We start from the raw sequence: 24,558 nt of genomic DNA, 5'->3' as shown, positions 1-24,558 counted from the left end.
AGAGGGCGACCCTGGCAGCACGTGTGGGCGGTACAGTACACCACCACGGCACGTGTGTGCGCGTGTGTCCGCTGTGTATCGAGCAGTGGAGAAGGCACTGTTTGTAGTGGGTACACACAACTATTGTCGGCGGGCGAGAGCGGATCGGTCTCACAGACAACCGCACGCCGAGTCGCCTGCTGTACGCGTGAGTGTTGCACACAGAGAACATCAACAACAATGTTGATGATGATGATGATGTCGTTACAGCGCGCACAGTTTCTGTTCACTCGGAGAGAGCGAGCGCGAGTCAGAGGCGCGGCAAGCCACAGCCTGCAGAACCGGCGCCAGTAGATTCCCAACCTCTGTGGTCCGATGTTGCGATGTTTGCCCAGCTCCATCATCAATGAGTGATCATCACCGTCTATGACATGAACAATGTCGCGAGTTGTCGTCTAGTTTGCATGGCTGTTGAATCGCCCGTGCCGATGAAAGTCACACACATGGCGTGAACCCCGTAGATGCTGTGTGTGTGTGTTGTATGGGGAGCGGTGGAGTAGCGGTTAGCGCTACGCTGCGCTACGAACCCAGAGACCCGGGTTCGATTCCCGCTCACGGCCAACACCGGTGACGATTATCTGAACCGATCCTGGGCCTCCCCTAGGTCGACTCAGCCTTAAACGAGTACCTGGTGCGGTGTGTAAACATCGCCACTGGGGAGACAAAGGCGGTCGGGCGTGGTGCTGGTCACCCACCCCCTCGTGTGCCGTGCCGGCCTTCGTAGGTGCTCGCTAACAGCACTTGCCCCTACAGTCTGTTAAGGCTACACGGGGGATCTTTGTTTTTACACACAATGCCCGTACTGTCATTGTCGGATAATTGTGCGAGCGGTGGGGCAGTGGTTTGCGCACTGCGCGATTAACGCAGCAGCGACCCCGAGTGTCTCTTACCCACCACGGCGAACATCAGTGGCTACGGTACTTTGTGAACCGGTCCTGCTCTCATCCAGCAGTGGATAGACCATCGCTGCCGGTGAAGAAGAAGCCGAGCCAATTGAGTTGGAGGAGCACCCAGTGCCATCGATTGCCGCCGGGCGCGTGACGCGGATGAAATGTAACGCGCGCGCGTGACACGGACTCGCGCGCGCGTGACACGGACGCGCGCGCCGGGTCCACTAATGAGTGCTCCCGTCCGGGAGATCTGATGACAAATCCGTGCCGATGTCCCGAGTCTCCTCCACCCCGTCGCCTCACCTCACCCCGTGCAATTTTTTTGTAATGAGCTCTGGGATGAAAGACTTCCGACCCCTGACCCCAGCCGCAGTAGTGAGTTGGCCATGCGACTCGCAGGCCACACACGGCCCCGTGACTTCATTCCACACCACTGCCCGCAGCAACACGAGGCCCGCAGCAACACGAGGCCCGCCGCACGACAAACCCGCGAGAGGCGACGTCCATCCGTCACGGCGCTCAACTGATGAGCCGTGCCCATCGTGGCCACGCGTTGTGCAGGTCATGCTGCCGAGGCTGCGCCTGCGGGCCCCCCGCGTGCCGTGGGCCCCCCAGCGCTGCGCGTGGCCCCCGCCGCGCCGCGGGGTCCCGGCGCGGAGCATCTACAGCGAGACGGGGCAGTGGGAGAAGCGGTACACGGCGGAGACGCGCGCCAAGGTGGAGCGCTGGTGGAGACCCAGGATCCAGCAGATCTGCAAAGAGCTGTCGCGCTCCTCGGTGAGACGCGGGCACACCACATCCAGTATCGCCCTCGCTCGCTCTGGCCGTGGCTTCGACTGGCTACGTTCCAACTCTCCGGTCTTGAACACGAATCCGGAAAATATCCGGTTTAGAAATGAATGCGTCATGATGATGTTTGTTCAACCTCAAGGACTTATGGATCCGAGGCCATTATCGTCAGATGATACTTGCGCATCATCGCAAGGTCCCTCTGCATTCCAACGGAGTGTCAGGCATTGCAACCACGTGCCACGTGGAACCGCGATTTAACTCCCCACGAGACACTAATGGGAACCGCCTGTCCCGTTTGTCCCATTTGCAAGGGAATAGACCTTTTACAAAACACACCTGCACCTCGAAATGTAAATGTAGCATAACGGATCTCGTTAATAACGGCCGCCAAAAATTCACAAAAGTCGTGTTCAATGCGCATAATAGCAAATTAAATGACAATCGTCTGAAGCGGTTTTGTTAAATTAATGTAATCAAGCCCGTATCATAAAAGCGCTTGTAAAAATAGTGTCGGAGAGGGTAATAAGTCCGGTGGGAGCAGACCGCTCGGTGCGTCCAGCGCCACAGCGGACGTAGCGGCGCAAGCTTCTTAATCCCCACCGCCGCCTCTGTCCCTCCGGCAGCGCACATTAGGATACACCGGGATTAGCCGACCAGCAGGTCGAGTGCTGGCGGGGTAAAGTAAGCGTACTCCCACCTCTTCCAAGACGTCTGGCCGGCGTGGAAGACGAGGCCACGGAAGCCTCTAAAGGTGCTCTGCAGAGCGCCTCTCTGGCGGAAGCCCTTCTGCCAGCAGTGGCGTGAGCGAGTTATTGCAGGGATGCGCCTTTACCTTCCCGCAGCTGGTGTTTGCACGCGAGAGTGGCATTTGCACGGACGACGCAGTTGCAAATCGATTCGTGGAACGGTCCACGAAGACCTCGTGAGACGCCTCTCTAAATGAGCATCAAAGCCCCCCGGTGGCTCGCAGCGCACGAACCCACAGCGCCGATTCGTCCCGGGGACGCCCGAGTAAACAAGCGCGGTGCGATCCGCTGCCACGCGGCCCTCCCGTGCGCTTTCGGGTCGTGCTGCACGACGTTCGGCGCGGTGTCCGACGTTTCGCTCCGCGTGCTGCTGGGAACGGCTGGTTTGAGCCGGCTCGGTTGTCCCTCCGTCATAAAGCGCCGACAGCTGCTGCTGACGCTGCTGCTGGCGTCGCCGGTTCTTGATGCTGATTGGCTCGGTTCGTCGTGGGGGGAGGTGAACGGCTCAGTTCGGTCCCAGCACGTGGAGCAAAATGTCCGACATGGCGCCGAACGACGACGCGATGCGACTCAAACACGAGGTTCAAGTCGCCAAGTGCGGTTTGTGTGACCGCGCGGGAACTCGAGAGACGAGGATGAGCCTCATTTTGCAAGCGCGAACTCGGTCACCAATCTGACAAGAGCAAAACAGATCATTTGAAGCACAGCAATAAAGCAAATAGAAATATGAGCAAACGCAACTGCATATGGTTAACATCTTAAAATATTTCACAATTATAATTACATATGAATGAATTCATTCCCTGTAGCCTAAGTCGGCTTGGGCAGATTATTTTTCGGCTGATCGTAGCACAATTACAAAATAAGTTACAGAAACATTAAACAGATATAGGGTGACTGTTGTACGAATACAGATGAGGATATACGAGTCAAGTGGGCAATGTGAGTGTGGGTATTGTTAGTCTGTGGGCAATGCGAGTCATTGACCACTGTGAGTCTATGTGCAGTGTAAGTATACGGTGACTCTTGCCATGAAATGTAGACACGAGGATACTCAATCATTGCGAGTGAAGTTATCGTGCAGAATCGACCTTTCGGCATCGAGCCGCTCTTGAGATGGGAGAGGAGCCAAGGACGTGCGTGCGTGAAGCGATGGCTCCAGGAGTTTTGGGGCGTTGACAGCGATGGAGTGAGGCCCACGAAAGTCTACGTGGCGCCACGCGCTTCAGCGGTGCTGTGAGGAGCGAGCACCGGAGAGGCGGTGCGCGGTGTTAGCCGGCGCACGGCGCAAGATCGCCGTGCGAGCCCCACTCCACCCGGCTGCCCGTGCGTGGGGTCGGAGTTCACGTTGACTCCCCCTTTCCCGTGACCCCGGCCCCTGAACCGTTCTCGTCGCGGCTGCAGCCACCGCTGGGCTCAAACCGGCGCGATCGATGCGCGTCCCCTTAAAACGCGGTCTCTCGCCCGCGATTGATTTTTGGGGCGAGGTGAAAGGCCTTGTTCCGGGATTCTTTAAATCTCTACGCTCGGTGGTTGGCCGTGGTTCGTTAAAAACCCACGGCGCTCTTGAAGTCGCCCGGCGCCGCCGGAGCGAGCGCCTCGGCTCTCGCTCGCTTTGTCCCTTCGTGTCAGGGGGTCGGAGGTCATCGTAACAGTATCCTTGGCGCGGCACGGAGTCCGGAGGCGCGGGCGTTGCCGCGCTTTTGTGACAGCGCGTACGGGCGTCGCGCCGAACACGCAATCCCATCCGCTTAAATATTTGCGCCGAGTAAATACGTGGCGGTGTAATTACAGGTCCTGTGACCTTAAGTTGACAGTGACATAGGCACACAAACCGCGCGATCCATTTATAGATGTTGTTGTTGTGAGCCGGTAACTTCCCCATTGCTGGACAAAGCCCCCCCCCCCCCCCCCTGACAAAGCCCCCCCCCTGACATAGCCCCCCCCCCCTGACAAAGCCCCCCCCCGTCCTCCTCCACCCCGCTGCTCCGTGCGGCCGTGGCCTCTGCTGCTGCCGCCGTCTCTTCCGCTGTTTCCTTCCCTGTTGGCTCTCCACTTCCATGACAAGTCCGACACAAATTACTCTCCATTCGATTTACTATATTTACAGCATCGCTGACCTGTGTTATTCCTATTTAAAGATACCCCACGGATTTATGATGATCCAACTATAGAACCCAACGGATTTAGAATGACCCCTCAATAGAGATCCCACAGATTTATAATGACCCCGTTATAGATACCCCACTGATTTATAATGATCCTGCTATACAACTCCACTGATTTATAATGATCCTGCTATACAACTCCACTGATTTATAATGATCCTGCTATACAACTCCACTGATTTATAATGATCCTGCTATACAACTCCACTGATTTATAATGATCCTGCTATACAACTCCACTGATTTATAATGACCCCACAATGCATCTCTGTGAACTACAATATTCCTTTTCTCTAGAGTTTCTCCCCACAATTTAGTTTTGTCGGGCATCCACGAGTTTATCGCTGGCTATATTTAGCGGTTGTGTTAATTACGTTTGATAAGAATTTCCCGTGGACGGTGCGCTACCCCGCTAAGCTGGCCACAATGCACCCCCAGCCCTCCCCTTCCTCGCTACCCGCGGGCGAGCGGCGAGCGGATGGATTCCATTGGGAGCGGATTACCGGGGACATTGTGAACCGCTCCGGCGGGGGAACGCGATGATCCGGCGCCAAGCGATCCGGTACGGCACCCTCGCCACTCCAGAGATGGCCCACTCGCCCGGGTCACGACCTGCAGAGCCCAGAGCCTCGTGGGTTCACCTGGTTGGACCTCGTTATCTTCATCAGCCACAGAGAGGGCTCGTAGGGTAGCAGTGGAGCATGGGGGTGGGGTGGGGTGGGATGGGGTGGGGTGGGGGTGGGGTGGGGTGGGGTGTCCAGCACCGTGCCCGGCCGCCGTTATCTCTCAAGTTTTGACGTTTACACACTCCACCAGGTACCCATTTAAGGCTGAGTAAACCTAGGGGAGACCCAGAACCGATTGAGACAATCACCACAGATGTTGGTACTTAGCGGGAATCAGATTCGGGTTGTCGGGTTCGTGATGCACTGTGCTGACCACTCCACTGCCGTGTATGATGGGTGTGTATGTGAGAGTGCTTAGGGAGCAGTGGCACAGTGGTTCACACAGAACAAACTCGGCAAACTGAGCTCGATTCCTAAACTCGGCTATCGTGAGTGATGAGTGCTAACTTGTCCTGAGCCACAGCTAGATCACCTCAGCCATAAAAGAATACCTGGTGATGTGGTGGTGTAACGATGGCGTGGAAGCGATGTGGTGACCCAGCAGTGAAGATGTGGCGGTGTTGATGATGTGCTGGTGGTGGTGGTGGCGGTGTGCTGTTGTGGTGGTGATGGTGTGGTGGTGATGGTGTGGTGGTGATGATGTGGTGGTGGTGGTGTGCTGTTGTGGTGGTGATGGTGTGGTGGTGATGGTGTGGTGGTGATGATGTGGTGGTGGTGGTGTGCTGTTGTGGTGGTGGTGGTGTGCTGTTGTGGCATTGCCTCCTCCCCAGGCTGAGAAGCCCAAGAGCTACGTGCTCTCCATGTTCCCGTACCCGTCGGGGAAGCTGCACATGGGGCACGTGCGCGTCTACACGATCAGCGACGCCATCGCGCACTTCCATCGCATGAACGGCAAACAGGTGACCACCACACCAACACCAACACCACTGGCACTACCAACCCCAGCAGTACCGGCACCAACACCAGCAGTACCGGCACCAACACCACCGACACCAGCACCGACACTGCCATCACTGTGACCACCAACACTTGGCACCACAAACACGGGCGCCAGCGTCACCACCGGCGTACCTCGCGACGGCCCAGCGCGCCGCGCTCTGCCGCCCCGCGGCTTCCCGGGGGAGCGAGCGCCCGGCGCGAGTGCCGTGCCGCGCCTCCGTTCCGCCGCCGCCGCCGCTCGGACTCGCGGTGCGGTAGACGGCGAGCGCGTCCCCAGACGGGACCCAGAGCGGGAGGGGGGTTACCGTGAACGTTCCTCTCGTGGCGCCGCGGCCCGTGACCACCCGGCCGACCCCACGGCCCGCGCCCCATCGCCTGTGTGCGGTGGAGGGTGCTCCGTGTCCTCTGCCCCGTGCCCCGCACTGCGTGCCCTACACGCGGCTGCCCCCTAACTCTGCGCCCCGTGCCCCCTGCCGTGCCCCCCCAGGTGCTGCACCCCATGGGCTGGGACGCGTTCGGGCTCCCCGCGGAGAACGCGGCCATCGAGCGTGGCCTCGACCCCGAGGAGTGGACAACGAGGTGGGGGGGGGTCGCCGTGGCGACGTGCGGCTCGCAAGTGAACGCGCGCATTCCAGATGTATAACGTCGGCAAGACCTGCGCTTGGACTGGCACTGGACTGGCATCTTGTGCCGCGGGCGGCGTGAGGTGGTGGCGCCCCTGTCTGGGGATAAGAGGGAATTGACGTTCTGTGACGTCATCTTCCAGGGTCGCTCGTCTTGCACGGCGGGGCGCCGCTTTCGTTACTTAGCCCCGTGACGACCCCAATTCCTAACCCTCCTAACCCTGCGTCACAAATGCCGATGTCGGAGCGCACCCAAACGCGTGCGAACCTGTGTCTGTGTGCAGCAACATCGCCCACATGCGGACTCAGCTGCAGAACCTGGGCCTGTGCTTCGACTGGGACCGCGTGAGTAGCACCCCCACTCGTCCCGCGGATACGCGCGTACGTTCACACGCTGTAAGCACACGTGGGTTGCCGTTGGCGCGGCGACGGTGCGGTGGTGCGGCCCGGCACGGGCTGATGCGTGCCGCGCCCTGCGCGCTACCCGCCCCACGTCTCGTTCCAGGAGATCTACACCTGCAAGCCGGAGTACTACAGGTGGACTCAATACCTGTTCGTCAAACTCTTCGAGGCTGGCCTGGCGTACCAGAAGGAGGTACGCGACGGACTCGCCATTTGTACGCTTTGGTCGTCAGAGTCGCGAGAAGGGATGATGGCCGATGGTGTAGACTCGTGATGGAGCGGCGGCCAAGGGGACATCCCCGACAGAGATGGAGTGATACGATGAGCCCATGTGCGGGTTCCGGATGGATTGTGACATCGCAGGATCATGGGAGATGGCGACGGCCTCATCTAGCAGTGACTCCTATGACAGCAGAAGCCCTTAAAGCCTGTGGGGGGTCGTGGTGGTGGGTGGTGGTGGGTGATGGTGGGTGGTGGTGGGTGGCATGCACCTGGCCTGGCACCGCGGTGACGGCACCGCGATGGTTGTTGCTGTTGGGTGATTGTGGGTGACGTGTTGGTGAGCAGGCGCTGGTGAACTGGGACCCCGTGGACCAGACGGTGCTAGCGGACGAGCAGGTGGACGAGTCCGGTCGGTCGTGGCGCTCGGGAGCCGTGGTGGAGCAGCGCTACATCCGCCAGTGGTTCCTGCGCACGACCGCCTACGCCAAGGTGACGCGCGGACGGACGGACGCACGCGCGGACGCACGCACGCGTGGGCGCACGTGCCGGCACCGGCGTGGGCCGGGCGTGGCTGCGGCCGTTGAGCGTCCACGTGCGGTGTCGCCGGCAGGCGCTGCTGGACGGGCTGCAGGAGCTGCCCGCGTGGCACGGCGTGCGTGCCATGCAGGCCAACTGGCTCGGGGACTGCTCCGGCTGCTTCCTGCACTTCCCCCTCGAGGTGACGGCCACCGCACACGCGGCGCACAGACAAAGGTCCCCCCGCGTAGCCTTCGTCAGACCGTTGGGGCAAGTGGCGTCGGCGAGCACCGCTTAAGGCGCAGGAGGGGGCGGGTACGACGGCTTTTGTCTCCCAAGTGTCGATGTTTACGCACCGCACCAGCTCATCATTTCAGGATGAGTCGGCCTAGGGTAGGACCAGGATCTGTTCAGATATCCGTCACTGATGTTGGCCGTGAGTGGGAATCGGAGCCCAGGCCACCGAATTTGTAGCGTAGTGCGCGAGCCACCGCACCACTGCTCTCCACACACACACGTGTGTGTGTGTGCACATGTGTGTGGTTGTTCTCGCTGCTAGTTTTGACAATCAAGGACAGTCGCTTGGGTAGTTTGGGTTGGTAGCGTCGCCCTTAATAAACAGTCCTTTCGGTAGTTGAGGCTGCCCGTGTCACCCATGGTGACAATCGGTTCGTTCGCACTCTCAGCGTCACCCTTGATGGACGATTTGTCAGCGTCGCCCACGAAGATGAACATTCCGTTGGGTAGTTGAGGCTGCCGGCGTCTCCCGTGGTGACGAACGATCGCTTGTGTGGCGGTGGCGGGGCAGGTGGGCGGCGAGCCGACCGGCGAGGTCCTGCCGGCCTTCACGTACGCGCCGGAGGCGGCGCACGGCGCGTCGCACCTCCACCTGCTGCGCCGACACCGGCTACTGCACCCCAAGAGCCGGCTGCGCGCAGCGTTCGGCGGTGGCGACGTCTCTCCGGACACCGGTCAGTCCCCAAATCATCCTCACGAGCCGCGCTCGATCGGTCGTGATGGAGGTCACTCGGTCTTCGTGCCGCTAACACCGCCGCACCTCCTCCTCCTCCTCGCTACTGATGCCCTCTCCCCTACGCCAGACCCCAACTCAGCTGCCACAGCTTCTGCCGCTGCTGCTGCCGCTGCTGCCGCACAGTCGAGAAGCGCATTAGAGATGCGAGCGGCCTCCAATGTCTGCCCCGACGGTCTCCCGCCGTCGCCCAACGGCGCAGCAGTCGCCTTGGCCAGGCCTAGCCGGGTCGGGCGTGACGTCACGTGCGGGCGGGCCGTAGCGAAGAGTCGCGCTCTCGCGCGGCTCGCCCTGCTGCGTTCCCGGCAACACGGAGCGTGTTTGCTCGTCGCCCTTTGTGCTCCGGTTCCCGTTTCCCACGTTTGTGACCGTCCGGCCAGCGGTCGTCATTGGAGTCGTAGTCTCCGTGTCATACCAAGGTGCCCGTGGCGCGACAGCGAGTCGACAAATCAACCCCGCGCCACCGTGTGCACCGCTCCGGCGCTGTCTCCACAGACGTCCTGACCCAGGTGAAGGCCGTTCACCCCTTCACCGGACAACGGATCCCCGTCGTCATTGCCGCCAGCTCGGAGTTCGAAGGTTACCTGGAGTGCATGATCGGTACGCCTTCGACAATATCAGCCGCGATCCATCCACTGCCGGGTGAAGACATTGGTGCTCCGATGGTGATTTTGGTGGCGTTTCGGTGGTGATCGGATGGGGATTCGGTGGGGGTTCGGTGATGATTTGGTGCGTCTGTGTGCTCGTGAATCGTCCCAGGAATCCCCGGCGCATCCCCCGAGGACGCCGCCGTCGCCGAGAAACTGGGCCTGGAGCGCACGGCCGTCCTCGAGAGCCTGCCCGACGGCACGGAGAGAGTCATCAACTCCGAGCAGGTGCTGGGAGAGCGCGGGGAGAGCAGGCAGAAGAAAAGGGGAGAGTACGGGGAGATGCAAAGAGACTCGTTAGCCTCGCCTTTGCTGGGTTCGTCACGCTTGGTGATGATTTCCGTCCGCACTTTGTCACCTTCGACTAAAGTGAAGGAACGCCGTTGGTGAAAGTTTTCGCCGTCAATTCCATGAACAGATTCACCACTGGCCCCGAGCCACCCTCTGGCCGCGTGGTTGGTCCACTACCCGCCCCACAGTGGCTCAAAGGGAGGGTAGTGCCCGGAGCCACCAGGCCTCCCGGATTCTGCCCGCACAGACAGACGCACAGACGGGTCGCTCAGATCTCATCGTCATCATCGTCATCATCGTCAGCCCCGATCAAAGCACTTCGTTGACAAACGCTTTCATCACCAGTTTTGTCCAGTTCAGCCAAGTGGAGTCAAAAACAAACACAGATCATGGGTCCCTAATTTCGTCCACGGGAATTGACGCTGCCTCTGTCCTGACCTCCGACCCCCCCGCGCGGCAGCTGTCGGGGCTGGAGCGGGGGGCGGCACGCGACGCGGCGATGCTCCTCGCGCGCCGGCTGGGTGCCGGGGGCCACGCGACGAGCGCCAAGCTGCGCGACTGGCTGGTGTCGCGGCAGCGCTACTGGGGCACGCCCATCCCCGTGGTGCACTGCGCCGGCGCGTGCGGCGCCGTGGCCGTGCCACCCTCGCAGCTGCCCGTGCATCTGCCCCGCGTCGCCACGTTCACGGGCAAGGGCGCGTCGCCCCTGCTCGCCGCCACCGACTGGCTGCACTGCCGGTGCCCCAAGTACGGTGGGCTGGCGCGGTGTGGTGCGCGTGCGTCTGTGCATCTATCGTGCTGTTAGGGGAGCAGTAGTGTCGCGGTTAACACGCTGCGCTACTAACTTAACGACCTGAAGTTGATTCCCGCTCACGACCAACACCATTGATGGTCCTGGGCCTCCCTTCGGTCGACTCAGCCTCGAAATGAGTACCTGGTGCGATGTGTAAGCATCGCCACTAGGGCGTGGTGTTGGCCACCCATCCCCTTGCGTGCCGTGCGAGCCATCATAGGTGATTGCTCACGCACCAACATCCTGATGCTCCGCACGGTGCGAAAGATACACATGGACATACGCGAGTCTTTGTCTTTATGTTTTTGTCATGTCTGTGTGATGGGCATGAGCTAGTGGTTGAGTGGGCGTGGTTATGTAAAAGTGGGTGGGGCAGAGGGAGGGAGGCGCTACCAGCCGATCATGTGTCCCAGTTGAGCCTCGCAGAATTACGGTATCATGCCCGTTGGCATCGTCCCGGCCATGACGTCAAGGGCTCGAGCTGCTAACGGCCGGGGTCCGCGGCCTCTGCCCATCTGCGCCAGGTGCGGCAGCCCGGCGCGCAGGGAGACGGACACCATGGACACCTTCGTGGACTCGGCCTGGTACTTCCTGCGGTACACCGACCCCGACAACGACACGAGGTGAGTGGCAGGCCTGGTGGCGCAGGCCTCGCCCGACGGGGCTGCTCGACCCCCTCCCCGTGCGCCCCTCCCCCCACGGCAGCCATCGTGTCACCATCGCTCTGTCCTCAGATTTGATGGTTCCACTCCTAGAAGCTGCGCTCCCCTTCTAGGATCGTCGGGGTCACTTGAATGGATCTCATAAGTAGTTCCACATTGTCTCCTTCCACGGGCCATTATCTCATTCCCTAACACAGGGTGATGCACTGAATGCATTGGGGTAAAACCTTGGATAAATAAAAACATTTTACAAAAAATGCGTTGGCACTCGTGCGCGGCCTGCGCTGTGAATTACCGCCGTGTTTCGGGTCCCGGCGGGATGTGCGGGCGGAGGCCGAGATGGAGATCTCCTGATCCGCGCGCTCTGTTTACGATCTAACTCCGCGATGAGACTCTCAAATTGCTGCTTCTTCCGGCGAGTGCCGGGGTCAAGGAGCCGAGCGTCCCCGCTCCGAACCCAGATCGCCGAATCGTCACGTCAGCTCCCTGGGCCGTCCGCACACCAGACAGCCAATCGGCAGCGGTTCGCTAGGAGCAGGACGCAGTACCGCACCCTGTGATTGGTTGATCTTTGGACAGTGGAGACGGAGTCTTTGCAGTGGTGCGGTGCGTGTGGTGTTACAACTCGGTGTGTATTGTGGTGCTGTTGGAGCGTGGCGTTATAGTGTTGGTGTAGACGCATGCTGCAGTGTGGTATTGTGCCCTTGTGTTGTGGCATTATGTGCCGCAGTTTGTGTCACGGTGTGGCCTGAGGTCACGGTATGGTATGGTGCGGTGTAACGGTGCGGTGTGACACGGTGTGGTGCGAGAGTCCGGTGTGATGCGGTGCGGTGTGACGCGGTGCGGTGTGACAGTGCGTTCTCGCGGGCCCGTGCCGACCGCTGGATGCCGGTGGACGTGTACGTGGGGGGCAAGGAGCACGCGGTGATGCACCTCTACTACGCACGCTTCCTCAGCCACTTCTGCCACGACCAGGGCATGGTGGCCACCAGGTCGGCTCCTCCGCCGCCTCCTCCGCACCCGGCACGCCGCATCCAGTCGACCTTCTCCCACACAGTTGTTGTTCTTGCAATTGCCCTTGTTCACCCGGGAGAGCCTCGTTGAGTTCACGTCCTCCCTGTTCTGCACGTGTGTCCTCCGGGTTCTCGGGTTTCCTCGCACAGCTAAAATAAAAACCATGCAAACATCCTCAGCGCTGAAAAATCATCTGAGACTTTGCTGGGTAAATAAGCGGAATAATAATAGACTATAATGGGGCTTTTGAGCACGATTCACGAGCTCCCCACTGGATGGCAGGCTAACCCTGTTAGAATGTCGAGAATTTAGCATGGCGATCGCCCATTGAACAACCGTCCGGGGTGGTATCGTGGGATTGCATTCCGGTTCCTGGCGGAGCTGCCCAGCACCGGTCCGCACCTTGTGTGTGTCCGCTTTGTGGTGCATTAAAGATTCCCATTCATACGAATGGAGATTTGTAGAAATGTCTTCTGCCACACCCTGCAGGGAGCCGTTCCGGAGGCTGCTGGTGCAGGGCCTCATCAAGGGCCAGACGTTCCGCCTCCCGTCCACCGGCCAGTTCCTCCCGCGCAGCGAGGTGCTCGTCAGCGGTGAGCCGGGGTCACGTGACTTTCAGACAGAACGTTGGGGGGGAGGGGGGGAAGGCGCATGCCTGGCGGTGGCGGGGGCGGTGAGCTGGCGTGCCGTGGTGTACGGGCGGTCGCCGGTCCAGCCGCCTCAACGCACTTGGCCGCGGCTCGCGATGGTGAAACGCGGCCAAACGCGGCTCGCCGAAGCGGTCGCCGGGTTCTCTCCCGTACGGTGCCGCGACCGCTCGCCGTGCCGTCGCTTTGGCGTCGACGCGACCCGGCGGGCACCGAGTCGGTTCACCCGCCCGGATGCGGGTGCCGCCCCCCGGCCGAGGCCGCGCGAGTCCCAACACGGCCGTTGCTCCCTGCGCCCCCCGGGGCCCCCTCTCGATCCCGCGCAGGCGACAAGGCGACGCACCGCTCGACGGGCGAGGCGCTGGAGGTGACGTGGGAGAAGATGAGCAAGTCGAAGCACAACGGCGTGGAGCCAGACGAGGTGCTGGCCGCCTACGGCTTGGATACGGCCCGCCTCTTCCTGCTGTACGCCGCGCCGCCCGAGCAGGACCTGCTGTGGGACAGCAAGAGTGGGTGGCGCCGGCGTCAACAACACCGCAGCACCACACGCTTGACCACGCCACGTGCACCACCACGTGCACCACCGCGTGCATCACCGCACTGCCCATCCCACCGCAACTGCTGTGTCAATCGCCCATTACTACCGGTACCACTGTGGCACCCTCGCTCTGCCACCTTTACCACCTCACTGTGCCACTATCATACGAACTGTACAATCCCTACTGTGCCACCTGTAACACTGTGTTCCACCTTCCCTGCAATCACCCACTGAGCCACTGGTCCCATGCCAACACTGTGCCAACGCTAACCGTACAACCCACCCTCCCCACCACTCCTCTGCCACCGGAGCCGTGGCCTTCTCCGCTGACCCCGCCTGCTACGGGGGGGGTGGGGGCTGGGGCAGGGGGTGCGGGGGGTGAGCAGTGCAGCTTCCCTGCTCCGTTCACAATGGCCGGTTTCGCGGCGATCCTGGCACCGCTGCCGTTGCCCCCCGCGCCCGCCCACCCGCCCGCCCGCCCGCCCGCGCGCCGCGTGCCAAGAGCAAATTCCTGGCTCCGAGCCGATCCCGGCTCGGCCGTAATTCACAGTGGCTGCCCCCCCCCCACTCCCCCTCACACCCCCCCCACTCCACATTCCGTCTTCCTTCCCCATGACGCATTGTCCCGAGCCCCTCTCCGCCCGCTGCGCTGCTCCCCGGCCGTGCAGTCGGTGCTCCCGTTCGTGGTCTTGTCGCTCTTTAGTCGCTCCCTCAGTTTAGTCGCTCCCTCAGTTTAGTCGCTCCCTCAGTTTAGTCGCTCCCTCAGTTTAGTCGTTCCCTTAGCCTGGTCGACTAAACCAAATAGACGAGTGAGGGGTGCACAATTCCCCCCGCACACCCCCGCAGGAAATATTACGAGGTCAGCCAATCGGTGAGCTCGGGTCAACCATTTTTTGTCTAGCCATTGACCACGCCTTGATTCGTCGGTGCACTGCCGTCCCTCGTCACGTGATCGACGGCCTCGGGCTGCAGCCTCGTTCATACTCGGTAGTGCCCTCTCGCTTGTGCCCCCTCGGTAGTTTGTATGTTTCACTTTGTTTGCACCATACGTAGCCAACTGTGCTAATCGGAGGTGCGGGGAAAGAACTAAACACTAAAAGCAGCCCTCTCAGAAGTTCCCTCTTTCTTTGAGCTGTGCATTAGAAGTCCGAGCCATCGTCGCGCTCGATGAGTTTCATTCCACTCAGTCACCGCTGACACAAATCACTGTGGCAATGAATATTATCGTCACTTATTGGGCGTGTGTCCCACCCAACGTTCCATGCCATTGTGTCCCATTGTCCCACCCGTGTACCCTGTGTACCCGTGTCCCCCGTGTGCCCGTGTACCCATGTGTGCCCATGTACCCCCCGAGTGCCCATGATCCCCGTGTGCCCGAGTGCCCATGTCCCCCGTATGCCCGTGTCCTCGTGTATCCATGTCCCCGTGTGCCCGTGTCCTCGTGCCACGGTGTCCCCCGTGTCCCCCGTGTACTCCGTGTCCCCCGTGTACCCGTGACCCCATAACCTCGTGTGCCCGTGTCCCCGTGCCTCGCGTGCCCGTGTGTTCGGTGCCATGTGCGGCCGTCGGCGCTGGCAGCGGACGCACTGCCCGGCGTGCTGCGCTGGCAGGTGCGACTCTGGGCCCTGGTGTCACGCCTCGTGGCCGACAGGGCGGCCGCGGGGCCGCTCGACGCCGGCCTGCTCTCCGGCGACGAGAGGGTGGAGGCCGCGACGATCCGCGAGCAGAGGAACCTCACCGTCCGCAAGGCCAGTGACGCCAGCGTCTCCCCGCGGCATCGCGATCCCAGCGTGTCGCCGTCCTCGTGTGTTCGTCACTGTGTCGCCGTCTTTGTATGTTCGTAAATGCGTCGCCGTCTCGTGCGACGGTGGCTGCGTCACCGCCTGTGCGTGCGCGACATGCGCTAATGCACGGTAACACGTAAACACCCGGTGACGCACATTTGTCAACCCCGCCGATTATTTATTTCGGCCGTAAATTTGCGGTTTGCGCGCAGCGACGGCGCGCGCAGGGTCGTGGCGTCGCGTGCCGCGGCGCGCGGTCACGACGATCGCTGACGCCGCGCCCCCCGCGTCTCCTGCAGGTGACGGCTGTGTTCGAGGAAGAATTCCTCCTCAACTCCGCCATCTCCAGGCTCATCGGGCTCTCCAACGTCCTCACTGTGAGCGCAGACACCCACGGCACTGCCAGTCCCCTCTCGGGTCGACGTGTTCATCGCCGCGTCATGTTGTTCCGGGCCGCGTCGTGCGACCGTGTGAGACGTGTTACCGAGACGGCGCACGGCTGATTGGTCTGTACAACGCGCGGAAAACTGGGCGCTCGCACGTTCCCGCCGCGCGCGTGTACGCTTGCGTTTACTTGCGCGTGTGTGCGTGCGTGTGTGCGTGCGTGTGTGCGTGTGTGCGCCCGTGTGTGCGCCCGTGTACCAGAACGCGTCTGCGCGCGTGGCGCTGCTCAGCGAGGAGTACGAGGAGGCGCTCGCCACGCTGTGCCTCCTGCTGGCGCCGCTCGCGCCGCACCTCGCCTCCGAGCTCTGGAGAGGTGACGCCGTTCGCAAGCCGCGACCAGCCGAGCGAGATCGATCGTGTCGGCGTACACGCACACGCGTGCACGTACAGACGCCCGCGCCATCTCTCTACTAATTGTAGAAACGTTTAAGATAACACATGTTTTTTAATGCACGTGTGACTTGTAATGTGTAAGCACTGTGGTGCTGCCGCTGGTGTCTCCCGGCCAAGTCGCCCTCGACTCGGGGACTCGACTCCTGGCTCTGACACCAACGAGCAGCAAGTTCCCGAGTGAGATGGGACTTTTACCCCCGGGAATTCTGACCCCTTTCCCTGCCGCTGGGGTTGGAACACGATATTGGGTTCGGATGTCTGCCCAAGGTTTCTTACAGCCCTGTGCAAGTTGACTTTCGTCTCCACAAGATGAATGGGCTCTAACCACCATTATAATTATAGGTGTGAGGAAACAGAATGACTCACGGGGGGGTAGGGCGGTGGGTGTTCAACTCATGTCTCGAATTCTGACCCTGGGGTCGTGAGTCTGCGGGCGGTCAAAACGCATCTCAGACTGTGGCGTGCCCAGGCGTGGGCAGCGTCCCGCACAAGCAGACGGGCCGGAGATTCGAGTGGGACCGCGACGTCCTGCAGCAGCCGTGGCCCACCGCCAGCTCTCAAGTCGCGGAGCGGGAGCCCGGCATCGTGAACGTGACGGTCCGGGTACGATCGGCCATGGCCACGTTTCAACCGCTCGGCCGCGGCGTGCGTCCCCCCGGGACGCGCCGCACGCCTTCGCCGCCACGCGCAACCGTGGCCGTCTTGGAGAGCCGAGGTGAGGAATCTGAAGCGGTGTCCGCGTCGTGTGCGAGCGCAGGTGAACAACGTGGCGGTGGGCTCCGTGCCGGTCCCGCGGGAGGTGGCCGGCGACGCGGAGGCGGTGCGCAGCGCCGTGCTGCTGAGCGCGCTCGGGGCCGAGCACCTGGCCGGCCGCACCGTCCACAGGGCCATCCTGTCGCACCGCACGCCCCTCATCAACTTCCTGGTGGAGCGGGAGGATCCCTGAGCCCTGAGCCCCCCCCCTCCCTCCCGACCTTGGGACCACGCGGGGGAACCTGGAACCGCTCTGCACAGGAGCAGAAATGGCGACGGGGCGACGAGTGAGCCGACAGCCCAAAGGGACGAGGATGAAGTGGAAGGGTTTTTCGTCGTAATTTTTTTATGCAAATTGTGTCAACTGCAGCAGCCTACGAGCAACGCTGCACCGCTGCTCCGTGCTCAAGGAGCCCCCCAACGTCCCCGTTGTGAACGCAGTCCGGGAGGAAGAAGAACGCGCCCCGTCTTCCCGCAGTGGAAATCTGTGATCCGACAAGACGGCCCGAGTCCTCGCGAAGAACCCGTAACCTACACGGGAGCACGGGAGGGCAGACGGAGCAACCGAGGCGGAATGCGGATTCCTCCCCCGTCAGCCGTGCCGGGAGAGTTGACGCAATCTGGACGAGACGCCCGTATAATCACGGCTTGCATTAGCGTCAAGCTATTTAAAATGCTCTTGCCAAATCATAATGGGGGTTGGGTGATGAGGCCTCGCTCGAGGCTTTGTTGTGTCGTGGTCTCGGGGATTATGGGCGTAAGGGTTGCGAACTCAGCGCCGTGGTTTGAGTTTGGATGTCGCATGTCGGTGGTTGCAAGAAAGAACCTGGCGCTGAATCTGTGTTCGTCTTCCACGCGTTGCATTTGACACCAACTGGCATCCAGTAGCCTCGCGTGGCTGTCCGATACCCCCTCCCCCCCCCCCCCCTAGTAACCTGGCACCTGAACCGCTGTGGCCCGTGGGCCCCGCTGGACTTGTTCCGCCTGCACACCCGGCAGCCACGTCACTGCTGCTCGCCGTCAGTTGTGTGGCGTTGTGCTCAACACTCCCGCACATCATCACCGCCCATGTATCGTTGTCGCTTTGCAGATCACGTTCTGTGTGATAATTCAGCACAAGCTCACGTGATGGCGCTTGGGGGCATGGGGGGCGGGCGGTGTGCGTTAAGTATGGCACGACACTCTTTTAACTCAGAATCGGAATATTTATACTGCAGGAGGAATCCGAAGAGCTATAAAGCTCCGTTTCACAGATGTCCAGTCGGGGCGGGTCAGAACGTTACAACAAACTACAAAAAACAAATCGCCCAAGCACATTCAAATGAAACTAAACCATCCCCATCGTTCCAGGCAAAGGCCACTGAGGTATTAACTGCTACAAGAATTCGCCTCTCAAAGAACGAGCTGTGAAGGAAGCTGCAACGAGCAACGGCGAACGACAACCGAGAGCCCGGCGGAGAGCGCTGTGGGAGTGGGCAGCTCGCTCGCTCTCCACGCCACTTCCCCTGCCTCGCTCGACTCGGGCTTGCTCAGACTTGCCGCAGGTTAGTAATGAAGGGCTTTTGCACGTGGATTTTCTTTAACACAGTGGATAAAAAGAGGTAAAAAACGCCGAGTGGCATCAACAAACAGCACCATCAAATTTGCAATTAGCGGTGACGCGGCCTTGCGTTAGCGCGGTTCACCGCTTGTTGCAGGGGTTCACGGTTCGAATCCAGCGGCCGCCCTGGTTATTGCTGCGGCGGAATAACCACAATAATACTTAGCGCCGCCTGCTTCACTGACAACGGGCATTAAAGAGATGCCCTGACGCCGTTCACAAGCATAGGCCATTGTGTACCGACGTCAGGGCCTAAATCTGCCACAGAATACTCGCACTAAATTGGAACTCTGCGTTGCAATTATCGCCTCCAACTGGCGGACGAATGCCCTTAAGTTCGCACCTGGCTGTGCCAATTGTGACGTCTGCTGGTCACGACGCGGGGGCTTCAAGAGTTGCTGTTCCTCCTCCGTTGAAGGAGCGCAGAGTACAGCGGGTTCATTATACGAGGGGCCATAGTTTGGGTTGCGTGACCACAATGGCACTGGGCGTGTCTTTAATGTGCCTCAAGGCGTGTACCACAGACTCCGGGTCTCACCTCTCTGCGTCTCTGTGTTTAGTTTAGTCCATCGTTTAGGTTGCATGGCCACTAGCTCTACTGCGGATTGTCTCGTTTTTTTTTCCATTTATGAATGAGACGTGAGCCATGGTTCCTGTCGACGATGTTCTCTGACGCGGTCGATGGTTTCCACCAGGCGAGGGACGTGAAGCCCCCGCCGTGAATGAGCACGTGGTGCCGCCTGACCACGTGGTAGTCGCACGTGGTGCCGCCTGACCACGTGGTAGTCGCACGTGGTGCCGCCTGACCACGTGGTAGTCGCACGTGGTGCGAGTGCACCGCGACCCGTTAGAGCGCGGCGCGATTGGCCCGAGCGGCAGCCCAAGGCATCTGCCCCTCCCACGCGATTGGCGAATCGCGTTCGAAAGATGAAACAAAGTGGGCGGGACGGTTTGACGGAATCGATTCTGTCGAGTATCGTGGAATGCTGGGATCGATTTTTCAATTCACCTAATCCCGTCGGTGAGAACGCGCGTCTCCTGCAAGACGACTGTTGACCCAGGGAAGCCTCTCCGAGTCTCCAGACTGATGTGTTTTTTCTCTTCAGGAGGGACCTTGCCGAGTCGCCGGGGTATGGGGCGATGTTGCTGCTGTGGTTCGCGCTCCTTTCACGCGGGAGAAAGAGCAGCCAACTGCGTTAATCACAAGGGGGCCGTCCATAAATGACGTCACGCACCTAGGGGGGGAGGGGTCAGACATTTGTGACGCCGTGTGACGGGGGGGGGGGTCAAACATCGTCCAAAATCGCGTGACGTCATTTATGGACGGTCCTAAGGGGCCGTCCAAATCAGCCGCTTACCACCAGCCACGGCCAGTGCCCTGCTGGACGAGGTCCCTGCCCACGGCGTGGGGTTTGTGTGGCCAGACTGCACGCTGGCCACTGCGTGCCCAAGTTGGGGAGTGTGTTTAGACGCGGAGGCTTAGAAGTGCAGTACAACAATGGATTTAGCTGCACTTCATTCGACGAAAGTTTCAATAAAAAAAATGACCACCTCGCTTGTGGGGTTCAGCCAGCCCCTGAGTAGGCGGGATGTTTGTGTCTGGTCACGTTCGTCATCCAGCAGTGGATAAGTCATGCCTGTTCATCATGACGCATTCCTGGCGGTGGTGGTATTGGACTCCGTACCCAAACATGTCACGTTGAACCAACAGTTCCAACAACACTGCCAACGTTGGCTCAACGTTCGCAGGTTTAGTGGGTTCACACGAAAGTGCACTTACAAACGTTTAAAGTACTTACATATACTGTACATACAGTTACCATAACTGTGCACTTGCCTGCACGAATACAGTAGTTACACACGTGTACAGAATTGTCTCAACATATACACACAAATCAACTTTAAAAACAAGACCAAGTTGCTGTAAGCGATCACCTACGATGGCTGGCGCGGGACACGGGGGTGGTGTGGCTCGTACCACGCCCGGCCGCCTTTGTCTCCTCAGTGATGAAGTTTGCATAGCGCCCCTCAGATACTCGTTTTAAGGCGGAGTCGACCTAGGGGAGGCGCGGGCTCCTTCGCTGGTGTTGACCGTCGGCGGGAATCGAACTGGTCGCCAGATGTTGTCTTGCAGTGCGCTAACCACTGTGCCACCGCTCCCCATACACCTCGGCTGCTCGATGCAACCAACCCTGCCCCTGCCAGTGCACGTGTGATGGCGAGGGTCTGCGCGAGTGACCCACCATGAGAATGCGTAACAGGTGATCGCCAAACAGTAGCGGGGGGTGGGGGGGTCGTAGAGCAAGTGAAAGTGACTTTCCAGTGACGGTAACAAACACCACATGCACAGCGATGGCATTCCGTTTATAGTTTAGTTTCATTCATCACTTCTGCCGAAGCTCTTGGGGTCAGGTCGCTCTTGTGAATTAAGCCATCGGACTCTTTTGGTGAGTGGAAGTGAGGTTATAGTGACGGACAGCAAGGGTGGTTTTGGAAAGACTTGCTCCCGCCGTGGAAATGTGGAATTTCACACCGCTGGCTCCGGGTCGTTTTGACGGCGAGTGTTTCCCGTGAGACACAGCACAGTATTAAGTTGAACTTCTTCCGCGCCGTACGTAGCCAACCGTGCTAATCGGATACGCTTCGCTCCAGTGGCTTCCAAATATCGGAAGAGCGTTCCAGACGGCCGCGGAATGGCACCTGAAAGCGCCGCGCGGTGCAGTGGCCGTCTTTGTTCGATGGCCGAGCCAAAAGCCGCCGCCGCTGCTGCTTCGAGGATGACCCGCGGGGTTCGCGTGGTTGATGTTTTGTGGTCCTTGACGAGATGAGAGAGAGAGGCGATGTCGCTGAAGTTGGGGTTGGCGCAGCCTGCGTCTGTGGGAAGCTCTGGGGCAGCTGAGAGGTCTTCCTGGAGGGTCTGAGTCGACACGACGCGGCGTGGCCCACCGCGACTCACGCGGACACACACCACCCGCACACTCACCCCACCACACAGACACGCGGACACACACCACCCGCACACTCACACCACCACACAGACACGCGGACACACACCACCCGCACACTCACACCACCACACAGACACGCGGACACACACCACCCGCACACTCACACCACCACACAGACACACACCACCCGCACACTCACCCCACCACACAGACACGCGGACACACACCACCCGCACACTCACACCACCACACAGACACGCGGACACACACCACCCGCACACTCACACCACCACACAGACACGCGGACACACACCACCCGCACACTCACACCACCTCACAGACACACATCACCCGCACACTCACCCCACCACACAGACACGCGGACACACACCACCCGCACACTCACACCACCACACGGACACGCGGACACACACCACCCGCACACTCACACCACCACACAGACACGCGGACACACACCACCCGCACACTCACACCACCACACAGACACGCGGACACACCACCCGCACACTCACACCACCACACAACAACAACAACCGCCATTCGCCACTAAGTGGCGGTGACGTCACCACGACGCTTGTGCCAGGCCATGTGCACCTTGAGGCCACGTGAAGTGTCGAACGCCCGCTGGCAGGAGGTCACGGGGCAGACCCAGCAGGTGCCACGGGTCGACTGACTGAGATGACCGAGATGACTGGCTGATGCACCACCTGTGCCCCCTACTGTACCAACTTGCTGTGCTTTAGCCACCCGGCGCTCCGCTCGTTGTTGTGAGCGTCGCTCCTCCGCCCTCCGTTGTTGTTGGAGGGCGACTGCCTCCAACTGCCCAGTAGCGTCCTTCACGAGCCTCCTCCACTGAGGCCGATCTTGACACCGCTGGTACCAGTCATCGGCAAGTCCACTCAGCTTCACGTCCTCCTGTACCACATCACTCCATCTCTTCTCTAGCCCGTGCCGCGCCAGTCTAGCCCCCTCGATCCGGCCGAACAAAAGCTGTTTAGGCATGCGGTGGCTGGGCATGCGGGCTACATGACCCAGCCAACGCAGCCTTGCCTGCCGGAGGAGCTCACCGATGGGACCTTGCCCAGATCTTTCAAGGACTTGTGAGCTCCTCACACAATCCAGCCTGGTTTAACCCAGGATGGATCGTAGGCAGGCCAGCCTAAATGTTTCCAACCGGCGAAGATGCTCCACTAGGGGGGTCCACGTTTCGCAAGCGTAGAGAAGGGAGGGAATGACTGTGGCCGAGAAGACCTGAAGCTTCATGCGGAGCGACAGACCAGGTAGCTTCCACACAGCGTTACACAACCGATGAAAAGATATTGCCGCTCGACTGATTCGGGGTGAGAACTCTGCTGTTAAACTGGAGCCGGTCATAAGCACACTGCCCAGGTATGGAAAACTCTCCACACTATCCACTACTGCCCCATCACCGATTGGGAGTTGTGAGGGAGGAGTGTCCGATGGTACAAAATACCCAGGCAGGTGCTTAGTTTTGGTGGGGCTGATGGTAAGGCCCCACCTCTTAGTGGCACGCTCCAGTCTCAGCAGCAGCGTCTCCAACTCCTCCTCTGAATGAGCAGCTATTACCAAATCATCGGCATACATAACGTGGTTGCCCAATAGGGAGCCATTCCTTGATCGCACCCGGGCATCGATCAGCCTCCCATTATATCTGTACCAAATGGAAATTCTCCCGGTACAGCTATTGAAAGCTTCACGAACTACGTGGTGAAAATAGATGTTAAATAATGTGGGAGCCAGAGGACATCCCTGTCGCACCCCAAGGTGTACAGGGAAAGGCTCTGACTCCCGGCCACGTAGTTTTTCCCGGGCCCGCTCACCATCATGAAGGTCCTTAATGATCGTGAGCAGAGGGTCAGGGACTCCGAAAGCACGAAGAACAACCCAGAGCCCAGGCCTACTGATGGTATCATAGGCCTTGACCAGGTCAATAAAGCAGAGATGTAGGTCTTGTTGGAATTCCCTACACCTCTGCTGTAGCAGACGGACAGAAAATATGGCATCTGTGCAGGACCGCCCTTTCCTGAAACCGCATTGGGGCTCCGCAAGCCTCTCCTCAGCGTGCCTAGCAAGGCGATGTTGAATAATTAATCCTTGCCAGGACCTTTCCCGGCACACTGAGGAGTGAGATGCCCCTGTAGTTGTTACAGTCTGTGCGGTCCCCCTTCTAAAGAGGGGGACCACCAGGGCATCCTTCCAATCCTGCGGAACCCGTCCAGTGGTCCAGACTGTTGTTATGATGTCATATAGGGCAGTCTGTGCACAAGCGCCACCCTCCCTCAGCATTTCGCTTGGGAGATCATCTCGGCCCGGTGCCTTTCCTGGTCTCAGACTCCGAATCGCCTTCAGTACTTCCTCAACAGCTGGCACCTCAGCCAGCCACTCACATGGGGTGACCTCTTCCAATATTTGAGGCACCGCAGCCTCAGCAGGGTTATCCCCACTTTGTGCCATGATGTTTTCCTGGCTGAGGGATTTCCCCTCCCCCAGGACCTCACAGAAATGCTCAGCAAATCTGCAAATCTGTTCCTGGGGGTCGGAGATTGGATCACCGTTTTTTCCCCTAATGATGGTAATATGTGTGGCGCTGCAGGTTACTCACACCACCACACAGACACGCGGATACACACCACCACACAGACACACGGACACACACCACTCGCACGCCCACACCACCACACAGGCACGCAGACGCTGCTGTCACGAACACGGTGTCGTGAAAAAGCCGACGGAACAAACGGCATAAACACCGCTCACACCACCAGCAGCACCACCACTTTGCCTGCCCCCGAGTCTAACAACGACCCTGGTGCTAACCCTGCCCTTGTGTTAGGGTCAGGGTGAGGGTCACAGTGAGGGTCAGTGTCCCCTCCCCCCTCCCCACCCTCCTCCCACTCCCCCCCCACCACCAACTCCGCACCCTCCCGCCCAGCTCCCAGAGAGGTGCCCGAGCGAGCGGGCGGGCGGGGATCGGTTCTGGTCCAGGAGGAGGAGACGCGGCCACTGACT

At 60.1% G+C, this 24,558-nt stretch overlaps 1 protein-coding gene and 1 long non-coding RNA gene across 4 annotated transcripts; one reads left to right on the top strand and one right to left on the bottom strand.

Annotated features, from left to right (window-relative positions):
* Positions 1–20,132, top strand: LARS2 (leucyl-tRNA synthetase 2, mitochondrial). 3 transcript variants are annotated; one of them, XR_013586138.1, is made up of 22 exons: positions 1–187; positions 1,491–1,706; positions 6,032–6,160; positions 6,688–6,779; positions 7,108–7,168; positions 7,329–7,418; positions 7,793–7,936; positions 8,058–8,165; positions 8,772–8,934; positions 9,489–9,593; positions 9,753–9,868; positions 10,392–10,678; positions 11,249–11,347; positions 12,241–12,378; positions 12,890–12,993; positions 13,374–13,556; positions 15,164–15,333; positions 15,669–15,746; positions 16,015–16,126; positions 16,676–16,809; positions 16,964–18,503; positions 19,666–20,132. XR_013586138.1 is itself a non-coding variant. In XM_078601782.1 (21 exons), the coding sequence occupies exons 2-21, from the start codon at positions 1,494–1,496 to the stop codon at positions 17,150–17,152; spliced, it is 2,715 nt and encodes a 904-aa protein (XP_078457908.1). In that variant the 5' UTR covers positions 1–187; positions 1,491–1,493; the 3' UTR covers positions 17,153–20,132. The 3 variants fall into 3 exon arrangements, 2 of the variants coding, with proteins under 2 accessions (XP_078457908.1, XP_078457910.1); XM_078601782.1 differs by having other exon boundaries at positions 16,964–20,132; XM_078601784.1 differs by lacking the exon at positions 1,491–1,706 and having other exon boundaries at positions 2–187; positions 16,964–20,132.
* Positions 2,176–4,334, bottom strand: LOC144723227 (uncharacterized). The gene is made up of 2 exons (XR_013586139.1): positions 3,559–4,334; positions 2,176–3,140 (listed from the first exon to the last, which is right to left on the bottom strand). It is a non-coding gene; the product is annotated as an uncharacterized LOC144723227 (long non-coding RNA).
* Positions 20,133–24,558: the final 4,426 nt, after the last annotated feature.

Source organism: Lampetra planeri, chromosome 17 (assembly GCF_965212315.1).
Source record: "Lampetra planeri chromosome 17, kcLamPlan1.2.h2, whole genome shotgun sequence".
Classification (NCBI taxonomy): Eukaryota; Metazoa; Chordata; class Hyperoartia; order Petromyzontiformes; family Petromyzontidae; genus Lampetra; species Lampetra planeri.
Note: the sequence above shows the minus strand (reverse complement) of the source record. Positions and strands in the feature narration are given on the sequence as shown.

What these genes read in the sequence shown, in the direction of transcription:
- LARS2 (XM_078601782.1), top strand. Translation starts at nt 1,494, where the DNA reads ATGCTGCCGAGGCTGCGCCTGCGGGCCCCCCGCGTGCCGTGGGCCCCC. An exon ending in CGCCTCCGAGCTCTGGAGAG is followed by an intron (nt 16,127 to 16,675) that starts GTGACGCCGTTC and finishes TGGCGTGCCCAG; the next exon opens with GCGTGGGCAGCGTCCCGCAC. An exon ending in TCGTGAACGTGACGGTCCGG is followed by an intron (nt 16,810 to 16,963) that starts GTACGATCGGCC and finishes GTGCGAGCGCAG; the next exon opens with GTGAACAACGTGGCGGTGGG.